At 53.3% G+C, this 13,088-nt stretch overlaps 1 protein-coding gene across 1 annotated transcript in view; it reads left to right on the top strand.

The window, feature by feature from the left end:
- BCL11B (BCL11 transcription factor B) overlaps positions 1–13,088 on the top strand; it is a 92,443-nt gene that overhangs the window by 77,962 nt on the left and 1,393 nt on the right. The window contains 1 exon segment of the mRNA XM_023731796.1: positions 11,851–13,086. Within this exon segment, the coding sequence (XP_023587564.1) occupies positions 11,851–13,086 (1,236 nt within the window).

A 13,088-nucleotide genomic window follows, 5' to 3' on the forward strand; every position in this document is an offset into this window, starting at 1 on the left:
GGGTGGATGGATGGGTGGATGTATGGATGGATGGGTAGACAGATGTATGTATGTATGTATGGGTGGTTGAATGGATGGATGGATGGATGGATGGGCGGACAGATAGGTGGGTGGGTGAATGGACGGATGGATGGATGGATGGGTAGGTGGGTAGGTGGATGGATGGATGGATGGGTGGGTGGGTGGATGGATGGATGAATGTTTGGATGGATGGATGGATGAGTTTATGGATGGATGGATGAATAGATGGGTGGATGGATGGATGGATAACGAAGGCATATCCCTAGAGCATTTGGGACAAGATTAGATTTCCTTGTGTCAGTAACTTCCTAGAAATGCCTCTTGCTCCAAGCGAGACTCACCTGCATTCTTGTGCAAACCTGGCTCTCTAGGGCACTTTCCACGGTGGGGTTTCGTTTGAGGCTGTGGTGCAGGATGTTGGCAGAGACAGATTACCCAATAAGCAAGGTACGCATGGGCTTAATGGTGCTTACTTACCAGTCTGTAGTGAACTGTTTCACCTGTTATCACCACATCTTTGATGAACTCGTGAAATTGTGCACTACAGATTAGTAAGTAAGCACCATTAAGCTTGTGTGTACCTTGCTTACTGTAAGCCAGTGTGTGTACCTTGCTGACTGATTAATCTGCCACTGGACGCTGGGTATTTCCTTTTGGCACATGAGGGCACAGTGTTTACTTTTGTTGCACAGACACTCTCAGGGTAAATGGACCTTGTGTCACAAAAAGCACTGAAGCTGAGTGAGGCTTTCTCACTAGGGAAGCCCTCTTACTGGCTGAGGTGTGCCTGGCATGTCCTGTCCTGGCTAGCCTCCAGTAGCCCTCCGCTGGCCGGCACGCTGAGTTTGGGTGGCTGGCTCAGGTGCCTCCTCGGGGTCAGTTAGGGCAGAGTTTGAGTGTGTATGTGGACACAGCACAGGCGCTGGGGCCAGGCCGACCGGGCTTTGAACGCTGGCTCTGTAGCTTACTCGCTGTGTGACCTTGGGCCACTCACTGAACTTTGCTGAGCCCTGGTTTCCTTTCTCTGTGAAATGTGGATTAAAGCCTGCTTTCCAAAGTGGCTGTGAGTATCGCCCAGAGAGCGGAAGTCCAAAATTGGCACGGCACGTTCAGGTTGAACACAAGTTGAACCCACCACAGCCAAGGACATATAACAGTAACGTGGGATGGCGATCCGTGTCACACAGGTATGAATGGGATGCTGTGTGAATATAGCCAAAAAAAAAAGTTGCCGTCAAGTCGACTTCAACTCATGGTGACCTCATGTGTGTCAGAGTAGAACTATGCTCTGTAGGGTTTTCAATGACTGATTTTTTTTAGAAGTAGATCACCAGGCCTTTCTTTCAAGATGCACCCGGGTAGACTTGAACCTCCAACCTTTCAGTTAGCAGCCAAGTGCATTAACTGTTTGTACCACCCAGGGACTCCGTGGGAATGTGTTGTTCTTGTTAGATGCTATCGAGTCGGTTCCAACTCATAGCGGCCATATGTACAACAGAATGAAACACTGCCCGGTCCTGCACCATCCTCACAATGGTTGCTATGTTGGAGCCCATGGTTGCAGCCACTGTGTCAGTCCATCTCAGTGAGGGTCTTCCTCTTCTTCGATGACCCTCCACTTTACCAAGCATGATGTCCTTCTCCAGGTCCCTCCTGATAACATGTCCAAAGTATGTGAGATGAGGTCTCACCATCCTCGCTTCTAAGGAGCATTCTGGCTGTTTTTCTTCCAAGACAGATTTGTTCATTCTTCTGGCAGTCCGTGGTATATTCAGTATTCTACGCCAGCACCATAATTCAAAGGCAGCAATTTTTCTTCCATCTACTTTATTCATTGTTCAGTGTCTTAGTCATCTAGTGCTGCTATAACGGAAATACCACAAGTACATGGCTTTAACAAATAGAAATTTATTTCTTCACAGTAAAGTAGGCTAAAAGCCCAAATTCAGGGCGTCAGCTCCTGGGGAAGACTTTCTCTCTCGGCCTTCTCATCAATCTTCCCCTGGACTAGGAGCTTCTCTGCGCAGCGACCCCGGGTCCAAAGGACACGCTCTGCTCCCGCCACTGCTTTCTTAGGGGTATGAGGTCTCCCTCTCTGCTCCCTTCCCTTTCCTTTTATCTCTTGAGAGATAAAAGGTGGTGCAGGCCACACCCCAGGGAAACTTCCTTTACATTGGATCAGGGATGCAACCTGGATAAGGGTGTTACAATCCCACCCTAATCCTCTTTAACATAAAATTACAATCACAAAATTGAGGACAACCACACAGTACTGAGAATCATAGCCCAGCCAAATTGATACACACATTTTTGAGGGGGACACCATTCAATCCATGACATCCAGCTTTCACATGCATGCATACGAGGTGACTGAAGACATCAGGCGCACCAAGAAGCTGTGCTATATGAAGAAGAACGTGGCCGTGGTCTAGAGTGGGCTTACCTGGGGCTGCCTCTGCAGAGACGTGCTCCAAGTGGGGAAAGGCAGACAGGTGTTCCAGGCAGTGAGTACGTGCAGGAAGGACCGGGGGGTGTGAGAAGGCACAGCCCAGAGGACGACTCAGAGGTGAGTGTGTCCATGTGTGGGGGGCAGCGAGCTGGCCAGCTCCTGCAGGCCGGGGTCTGGTGCTTCATTCATATGGGGCAGTGGGGGCCGGTCCACTCTGGGACTTGGGAAGATGGCTCGCTGGCTCCCTGTGTGGTGCAGACGGGGTGGGGTGGCGTTCTGGTGCTGTTCTGAGTCACCTGGGATCCTGGCATGCCCCGTGGTCGGAATGCAGCGGCCAAGCAGCGTGGGGGAAGCTGGGGGTTCTGCCAGTGGCGGGAAGAGAGGCCGCTTGTTGAGCCGCCGAGCCCAGCCAGCTGCGGAGGTGGCCGAGCGCGGGGCGGTGTGGGCATGGCGGGGTCCTGGGTGGTGATGACCTCAGCGAGGCCTGGCCCTGGGAAAGCAGACAGATGGGCGGTGACACTGCTCAGGCCCCCAGAGCCTGCCACGTGTGGGGCCTGGTTCCAGGCACTTTACAAGGCTCTCGTCCTCACGGCAGCCCAGGAAAGGCAAGTACCGGTTTCATTCCATGGTAAGGAGCTGAAGCTCTCTGCATCCAGGACGTGGCCACAGTGCCTGGCTCCAGGTGACTCTGCACGGAACCCAGGCCCATGGTGGTGCACAGACTCCAGAGATGCCCCAGCCTGCTGGCTGCTCCACTCCCGTGCCCCCAACAACGCTGACCCAGTCAGTCACTGCTGGGGGCTGGAGTCAGAGCAGCGGCAAGGCCAGCATGGTCCCTGTCCTCAGGGAGCTTGGAGTCCAGCCCAAGATGGAACTTCTAAATAAGTCATCCGAGGCCGGTACTGTGGCCTTGAGCAGCTTCCTTCAATTCCCTGAGCCTTGTTCTTTCTTCTGCGCGTGGTCGCCACGTGGCGCTGTTGGGAGGCTTCGATGCGGTGAGGCAGGAGGCCCAGCATCATGCCCAACTCTGCTCCCCAAATTCAGTCAAACCCTTTCCTCCTTCTCTCCCCAAGTCCCTGAACTTCTCTCTAACAGCACTCACAATTTTCATTAACTAATCAATTGGGAAAGGAGCCGTGGTGGCACAGTGGTTAAGCGCTCAGCTGCTAACTAAAAAGTCTGTGGTTCGAGCCCACCAGCCGCTCCGTGGGAGGAAGATGCGGCAGTCTGCTTCCATTAAGATGACAGCCTTGGAAACTCGATGGGGCAGTTCCGTCTGTCCTCCAGGGTCGCTATGAGTCGGAATCCAGTGGGTTTACGGTGTTCCCTGTCTCCCCTGAAACGTAAACCGTATCCCCAGCTACCAGCTGAGTATCTGGTGGCTAGAGGGGCCCATTCGTTCTGTTGGTCTGGTGAAGGAATGAAAGGCGGGTGTGGTCATTTTCTTAGCAGGACACACAGTGCCACCCAGTGTATTCAGCCCTGCCCCTTCTGAGCCATCATCGACTGGGCATAGTGCGTCGGAACCCCGGGATAGGAAGGCGGTTCCACTGACAGGCTTACTCCGTCTGGTAATAGCTGCCTAGCACACAGGGTTAGGGAGGATTCCCAGGCCTGGAGGGAGAGTGCGGGGATGGATTAGCCATGTCTGCCACAGTCACAGGAGGAGAGGGCACGCCTCAACAGAATGAGGCTGGCCCAGCATACCATCACTGTGAGACCGTTTTTTATTATTATTACTGCAACTACCACCCTCACCACCACCAGCATCAAGCACCCCCCGCCTGGGGACCACTGGCTTTGGGAGCCCTTTCTCTTCTAAACAAAGTGCACCTATTCTTCGGGAGTTAATCAGCATGATTTTACCTTGTTACTGCAACTCTAGCCAAAAGCAACACACCTCGACAGTATAGTCAGCACCTGGGCCGTCGTGAAAGGCAGGGTACTGAGGCAGGCGCAGCTGCCCTGGGGACCCTGGGTCTGTACACATTTCTCTTTTGACCTAGGATTTTCTGAGCTCGGCACACGGCTCCAGAGCACAGCTCTGCGTCCTGCCAGCTGTGTGGCCTTGGGAAGATGGTCTGATCTCCTTCCATCCTCAGTTTCTTCATCTGTAAAATGGCGATGATGACGCTTCCTACCTCATGGGGTTGTTGGGAGCAAGGCGTGAGGTCGTGCTTGTACTCATCTCAGGGCCTGGCCTGTGCTAAGGATTTTATAAAGGTTTATTGTGATCACCGTTGTTGTTATTATTCCCCAAGCTCCACCTTCTTGCTCGGAGAGGGCTGAGGTTTGATAGACGCGTTCAGAACAAGCGAGAATGGTTATAGACTCGGTAGACAACCACGCTCCCGAATAACATCAATGCGAAACTTATAAAGACCCCTAGACAAGACCAGTTGCTGTTGAGTCGATTCTGACTGCATGGCGACCCCATGTGTGTCAGAGTAGAACTGTGCTCCATGGGGTTTTCAATGGCTGCGACCTTTTAGAAGTAGATCACCAGGTCTTTCTTCCAGGGCACCTCTGGATGGATTCGAACCCCCAACCTTTCAGTTAGTAGCCAAACATTTAACCGTTTGTGCCCCCCAGGGGCTCCATAAAGACCCCTCGAGTGGCCAACTGATCATTTCTTTCTGAGATCATGAGAGGAGAGAGAGTTTTAAACTACTAAGGGTGTGCAAATATTAGGGGCAATTAAAAAAAAAACAACACTGCCATCAAGTTGATTCCGACTCAAGGCAAGTTTGTGTGTTACGGACGAGAACAGCTCCATAGGGGTTGTTTTGGCTGTAGTCTTTACGGAGACAGATCGCCAGGCCTTTCTTCTGTAGCACTGCTGGGCGTGTTCAAACTGCCAACCTTAAGAGTAATAACCAAAAACCAAACCAAAGCCATTGCCACAGAGCCGATTCCAACTCATAGTGATCCTCTAGGACAGCGTAGAACTGCCCCATAGGGTTTCCAAGGAGCTGCTGGTGGATTCCAGCTGGTGACCTTTTGGTTAGGAGCCGAGCTCTTAACCACTGCCCCAGCAGGGTTTCCTTAAGGGTTAATAGTGAGGGTGATTGTGATCATTGGAAGTGTGGTGACAGCAGCGTTAGCAAGATCAGATTCTAGAGGACTGAGTGGGTGGCCAGTGAGACCAGCTCTCCCCTTGGACGGTGAGTACCCTGAAATTCAGAGACGGGTGGTGCTGGCACAGGGGTCCCCTGGGATTCAGCGTCATTCCCCAGATCGGCTGCCTTGGGCACTCTGTGGCCCTTCACCAGGTCCTGAGTAGGGAGTTGTACCCAGCCGGCTGGCCCTGCTCCGTGAAAGGTCTTCCCTTCTACCCCTCTGGGGCGAGGCCCATCATGGACGTGACTGAGGTCCATCCAGCAATACTCACCCCCTTCTCTTAGAGGGTTCGCACGCTGTGGCGTGGGAGCCTTGCCCCAGGCCCAGGTCATTGGGAAGCAGGCCTCGACGTGTTCAGAGGGACCCATTGACGCTTCAGGTGTTCTGCGTGCCGGGAGGCGCGGGGTCACGCAGGGAACCCGGACTTGGGGTCGGGAAGCCTAAGGGAGCGTGGCCTCCGCCCTCTGGCTGTGAACAAGGCTCCCCTGAGCCTCAGTCTGGGCATGTGTCCCTGGGGACAGTCCTCAGAGGTGTGCTAAGTAACGACGGGATGAGCAAACGTACCTGAAAATGCCAAACCAACTGTGAAGCGCTTTGCAAAGCGTAAAGAGATGTGCGGAGCCAAGGTGCAGCGTGAGGACCGTTGTCGTGACCTCGGGTCTGCAGAACGCCCCGCAGGCTCTCACGCCGGCTCTGCCTCCATGCGGCTCCGTCCTGGGCAGGAGGGAAAGCACTCCCGTTCGGTGTCACTCGGCTCAGGAGGAGACGTGTTAAACCAGCACTCTCCATTAAGGCCTTCTAATTTAATAATAACTCAATTAAAGGTCTTTATTGAACATCCCCGATACCTTTATTGGTATTATTAGAGTAACGGGCATAATAAGGAGGAACAATTATTTAAATGCCCGTTAAAAAAAACAAAACAGAACACCACACCGCAGAGGGAGAGATTTCATCACGGGAGTCTGGTTGCACGTAGGTTCCTGAGTTGCCATAAAAATCCCACATTTCTTTAAGCTTGCAAGTACCTACTTCCCTGGACCCTCTAATGCCCTAGGCAGGCTGCATTAAAACTCCTCCAGGGTTTTTATTACCCCCAGTGGTACACTGGAAGGCAGCTCTGAAATGTCCACGGCCAGGTACCAGGTGGATAATCACAAACCCTGCAAAACCCAGCCGTAACATCTGAGGACCGATGTATGCTTGACAGGGTGTGCGTGTAAAAACGTTCATACACATAGGGTCCCCGATTTGCGCTGGACTACTAGCCTAAAGGTTGGTGATTCAAACCCACCCAGCAGTGCTTCCGAAGAAAAGCCTGGTGATCTGCTTCCATGAAGACTGTTGTTAGTTGCTGTCAAGTCAAACGGCAACCCCGAAGGTGCAGAGCAGAACTGCGTTCCAGGGTTTTCAAGGTCCTGACCTTTTGGAAGCAGACTGTCAGGCCTTACTTCAGAGGCAGCACTGGGTGGGTTTGAACCACCAACCTTTTGGGAAGTAGTCCAGTCTTAACCATTTGGACTGCTTATAGCCAAGAAAATCCTATGACACAGTTCTGTTCTGTAACACTCGGGGCCACCATGAGTTGGAATTGAGTCAACGGCAACGGGTTTGGTTTTGGTTTTTTGATTCACATCCATGGTCTCATCCGACCCTCCCAGACCTCTTGTGAGGCAGGTATATATTATTTCCATTCTACTGATGAGGAAATTGAGGCCCAGAGAGGTGAAGTGACTTGATGGGCTTCACTTTGATGGAAGCGTCAAGGCAGGGATTTGAACCCCCGCTGTTGTCTTGGGCTCTCCATAACAGAGATACATTGAGGTGGGTTTCACATTTGAGAAAGACTTCAGGGAACTCTCTTTAGGGCCAGTAGAGCAAGGATGATCCAGTTTGGGTTTCTGCCAGCTGGTTCTAAAACTGTGTATGAAAGAATGAAGCAAGCAAGCACGCCAGGAAAAAGACATGGTCCCTGGATTCTGAGCTACCCTGTGTGACTTGCGAAATGCAACTGCTGTTTCTGGGTCTGTGGGCCAGCTTTGACTTTGTTGAGTAAATCAGTTCAGAATAATCCAGGTGTCCGCTGATCAGCTGGAACCTCAGTAGCCCTGGCAGTGTTGTTACACACAAGGCAGAAGTGGACCCTGTCTGGGCTCCAGCTCACCTCTGCACAGGTGGTGTCCCCGAAAGGCCCTGTGTATGAGGAGGGGGTGTCAGGAAGGAAACATCTGGTCCCAGGAAGGAGCGTGGCCAGCTCTGAGTCCGAGGCGGCCCTCTCGCCGAGGGTCTTCCGCTGCATTTAAAAATGAGCCATCCGTCACGGTGCATCTCGTGTTTAAAATATTTAGCGAGTTTCAGAATAGAAAAATGTTCCGAGTGGTTCTTCAAAGACTTTCTGACATTGTTCGGTTCTTAAAAGTGAGGTGCCCCAGTGCTCAGGGCGACTTCTGGGCAAGAGATAACCACGGAGTGATAATAGGGAAATGAACATTTTATGAAAAAAAGAAAGGGAAGGGGAGGTGGAAACAGAGTTGTCTAGGGAAGGCCTTTGAGGGCTGGGAGGTTTAAAAAAAATCGGAAGCCGTCAGATCCTGGGAAGGCAGTTGCCTGCAGTGAATCTTGCCATTGCGCCGAGTGAAGTCTTGGAAGCAAAGCCGTTCAGGGGCACGGGAACAGAAAGGCTTACCCCGGCCTGTCATGACCGGTGGCTCTGAGACTCAGCTGATGAATAAATACCGCTTTCCCCCCACTCACGGTGAATTATGGACAGGTAACTTCCTTCCCACGCCGCTCCAAGTTCGAGTTTTAGAAGTGCCCTCTTTTTCTTTTTAACACAAGAAGTGAAACATCTGAGCTCTTTAGGACATGCAGCGACACGCTTCCCAGCGGCTGCCATTTTGAGGTTTTTTTTTTTTTTTTTTTTTTTAATTTTAATCGGCCATTTCAGCTGTAGAGCAGTCTTCTTTCCCAGCCTGCACTTTCTTCTCATAGCCACATTCCTCCCCAGCAACAGAACTTTCTAGAAAATGTGCGGCAGTCAGAACTAGAAACAGGAAGTGCTCTGGGGATACCCAAGAAAAATGAAGATGATGAGAAAGAGGTTGGGGGAAGGGAGGGGGCCCCACTGGAAAACATCAAGAATCAGAGCCGCTGCCCCTAAATGGGTTAAGTAGAGTGGCTGCAGCGAGGTGAAGGGGGCAGAAATGCTCTTTAATTTGAAGATCTATGACTTTGTAGGACGGGGCACTTCATTTGTGTCAGAAAAGGACTTTTTATTCCTCTTACTTCTTATTTATTTACTTGTTCTGCCTTGTTCCACAAAAGGATTTGTGGAGGAGTGTAAGTATACCTTCTGGCCAGCTCTCCTGTGAGGCTGTCTGAGGTAAAATGTTCAGTTCCCCAGATACATTAACAAATGAGCTGAGGACAGGAGATGGTACACCCTCAGTCGGCCTCCCGAGAGGCTGGGTGCTTTTTATGTTAGCTGTGTGGGGTGTGGGAGGAAAGATGGGGTGTTGGTGCTGCCCTACAGTTCTCAGAGCCGGTGAGAATCATGGCTGCCGAGGGCCTTGAGGAGGCCTCCCTGCCGTTTCCAAGGTGGTGAGGCTTCTCAGGGGCTCAAGCGTGGGAAACGGAATTGCCCAGACATAGCGGGAGAAGGAAATTACCTGGACACGCTGGTGAGAGAAAATCGCCTCAGAAGCTCTCCTTGAGCCGTTTAAAAGCGAAGTGAGGCTGGACTTCAAAATTCGCTTTTTATTTCTGTCTCCTCGCCACCAGACACACGTGCAGAATAGGAGATGAACGTGAGGTAATCCCCGTGTAATAGTCAACTTGTAAAGCGTGTCTTGGTTTTCAGTGTTGGGTGTTCTGGCCTGGTTGGTTCTGTGGCCCGGGGGAATCTCCACCCCACCCCTTCGACAACAGGAATCATTTTGTGACATCATTATGCTTCTGTGAGTTGTCTGCCCCTCGGAAGTTGTCAGAATTTTCTAACTGGGGAGAGGGGCCCACATTCACGACCCAAGCCCTTGGAGGGACTTGAGGGCATTTGGTCCGTGAGTCGACTGGATTTTAAAAGACGGTTTCCAAACAGTGGTTTCTGTGCCTATAAACATTGCTAAGGGTGCAAAAAAAGAAAAAGAAAAAGCACTGCCGTCGCGTCGATTGTAACTCACAACACCCTACAGGACAGAGCAGAACTGCCCCACAGGGTTTCCAAGGCTGTCATCTTTATGGAAGCGGACTGCCACAGCTTTCTCCCACAGAGCTGCTGGTGGGTTCAAACGTCTGACCTTTGGGTTGGCAGCTGAGCGCTTTAACCACGGCACCACCAGGGCTCCACAGTTCCAGTTTCCACTCATAATTCCTAAGTGAAAAACAAGAACGTTCTGTGCCTGGGATTTCAGAATCCTTCAGTCGGTGGAGAGGCTGCGATGGGGGACAGTTTTTCCCACTCCCCATTCCTCCGTACCCCACTTCACCTTACTCACATGGGGTGTGGCAATTTTATTTGCACGGTTAGCTTCACCAGGGAGTCTGTGGCTACTGTACTTGATCAGTGTTAAAATCTTCCAGGGACAGTGAAGTTTGAAAAAACAACAGGGTTTTCAGGATCGTGACTGTCTTAGGCTCTGTCTGGGGCGGGCTTCCTTTTCAACTTTTCCTTCCCAACTAGCACATTTGATGACAGAAGGCAGGGCCTGTCCGCACCTGTCTTTTGTATGTAAAGCGTTATGAGTGTTTCAGACTGGAAGAGCAGCGGGCTTCACCCACAGCTTGAGGAGGGCAGCAAACAGGAAGGCAGGTTTGTGGATCGACTTTGGCTTCCATTTGGTAACTGCCCCGATGATGGACAAACGCGGTGACATTCTGGCCGAGTGCTACCAGTGTCCAATGCAATTCGCTGGAGATGTCACCAGGGCCATTTTCCAACAAAAACAACACCCGCAGCTGTCCACCCTGACTGCCCTGTTGGATTTAGGGACATTTCTGCATTAAGTTAGTGTTTTGGCAAAGGACTTTGGAATACTCATTTAGACAAGTGTCCCTCGAGCCCCCCAGGGGTTTGATGGACACTGAACTCTACATCGTGGTTAGGGATGTGTGTGACAACACAGTGGAAGCAGCTGTCACACAGTGGGTCTTGAGAACACGTTAATGTTCTTCTCTTCGCTGTATGTTTAAATTTTACAGTGTTCCCCGCATGGAGTCTGTTCTCAGAAACACTAGCTTTTCCTCTAGCGAAAATTCCGTTTTATCACAGCCATTTCTCTTACAGGAAAAAAGAAAAAATGTTTGCAAGACAGTTCAGTTTGATCTTGTGTTTCTGTAGAACTTCCTTGAATCAAATATTGTCTGAATCAGTGCTTGTCCACCAGAGGTGATTTTGCCCCCCGGGGGGCATCCTATAGGGCCGTTAATAGGTTGGAATCGACTTGACGGCAATGGGTTTTTGGTTTGGGGACGTTTGACATGTCTGGGTCCCTGGGTGCCAAAAATGGTTTGCGCTCAGCTATTAACCAGAAAGTTGGTGATTTGAATCCACCCAGTGATGCCACAGAAGAAAGTCCTGGCAGTCTGTTTTGGTAGGATCACAGCCACTGAAAACCTTACGGAGCTCAGTTCTACTCTGGAACTTGTGGGGCTGCCATGAGTCCACACTGACTTGTCAGCAATGGGTAGTTTTGTCTGGGAGACATTTTTGATCATCAGGATTTGGGGGGGGGATTGCTAATGGTATCTAGTGGGTAGAGCCATCCTACAATGCTCAAGATGGCCCAGCCCACCCCAAGGAAGAATTCCAGAGCAAGGTTAATGGCGCCCCCCGCATGAGAAACCCTGCTATAGATGACTGCCTGGGAAGAGAGCCTTGTCCGGCTGAGATTTGCCCAAATGCTCTTCTGGGCAGAGTCCAGCGTTTATATAATACCTGCTGTGGAGTGGGGGCATTCTCACCAACAATCCCACTTAGCCTCTAAAGTAACGGGGATGGGAACACTGTTTCTTTCGGGGCGGAAACCAGGCCTACTTGCTGAGATCCTGTGGCTAGTGTGGCCCTAGTGAACCCAGGGTGGCCTGACCACAGAGCAGACTCTGTCGGCCCCCAGCCAGGTGGAGAATGGCCAGAGGGCCGGCCACGTGGCGTTCCCGGGCCTCCCAAAAGTTATCCCACAGCCCCCTTTCAGAGCACCTGGCCCACCTGGCGCCCGTGCCCCCTTCTCACCTCTCTCTGCCTTTCTGTCCGTGTGTCTCCCCAGGTAAAGACGAGCCTTCCAGCTACATTTGCACAACATGCAAGCAGCCCTTCACCAGCGCGTGGTTCCTGCTGCAGCACGCGCAGAACACGCACGGCTTCCGTATCTACCTGGAGCCAGGCCCGGCCAGCAGCTCGCTCACGCCGCGCCTCACCATCCCGCCGCCGCTCGGGCCCGAGGCCGTGGCCCAGTCGCCGCTCATGAATTTCCTGGGTGACAGCAACCCCTTCAACCTGCTGCGCATGACGGGTCCCCTCCTGCGCGAGCACCCGGGCTTCGGCGAGGGCCGCCTGCCCGGCACGCCGCCGCTGTTCAGCCCGCCGCCGCGCCACCACCTGGACCCGCACCGCCTCAGTGCCGAGGAGATGGGGCTCGTCGCCCAGCACCCCAGTGCCTTTGACCGAGTCATGCGCCTCAACCCCATGGCCATCGACTCGCCCGCCATGGACTTCTCGCGGAGGCTGCGCGAGCTGGCGGGCAACAGCGCCACGCCGCCGCCCGTGTCGCCGGGCCGCGGCAACCCTATGCACCGGCTCCTGAACCCCTTCCAGCCCAGCCCCAAGTCCCCGTTCCTGAGCACGCCGCCGCTGCCGCCCATGCCCCCCGGCGGCACGCCGCCGCCGCAGCCCCCGGCCAAGAGCAAGTCGTGTGAGTTCTGTGGCAAGACCTTCAAGTTCCAGAGCAATCTCATCGTGCACCGGCGCAGCCACACGGGCGAGAAGCCCTACAAGTGCCAGCTGTGCGACCACGCGTGCTCGCAAGCCAGCAAGCTCAAGCGCCACATGAAGACGCACATGCACAAGGCCGGCTCGCTGGCCGGCCGCTCCGACGACGGGCTCTCGGCCGCCAGCTCCCCGGAGCCGGGCACCAGCGAGCTGGCCGCCGAGGGCCTCAAGGCGGCCGACGGCGACTTCCGCCACGAGAGCGACCCGTCGCTGGGCCACGAGCCCGAGGAGGAGGACGAAGAGGAAGAGGAGGAGGAGGAGGAGCTGCTGCTGGAGAACGAGAGCCGGCCGGAGTCGAGCTTCAGCATGGACTCGGAGCTGAGCCGCAGCCGCGAGAACGGCGGCGGTGTGGGCGGCGTGGCCGTGGCCGTGGGCGCGGGCGCGGGCGCCGCCAAGCTGGCCGACGAGAAGGCACTGGTGCTGGGCAAGGTCATGGAGAACGTGGGCCTGGGCGCGCTGCCACCGCAGTACGGCGAGCTGCTGGCCGACAAGCAGAAGCGCGGCGCCTTCATGAAG

The sequence above is a fragment of the Trichechus manatus genome, unplaced genomic scaffold (genome assembly GCF_000243295.1).
Source record: "Trichechus manatus latirostris isolate Lorelei unplaced genomic scaffold, TriManLat1.0 scaffold00045, whole genome shotgun sequence".
Classification (NCBI taxonomy): Eukaryota; Metazoa; Chordata; class Mammalia; order Sirenia; family Trichechidae; genus Trichechus; species Trichechus manatus.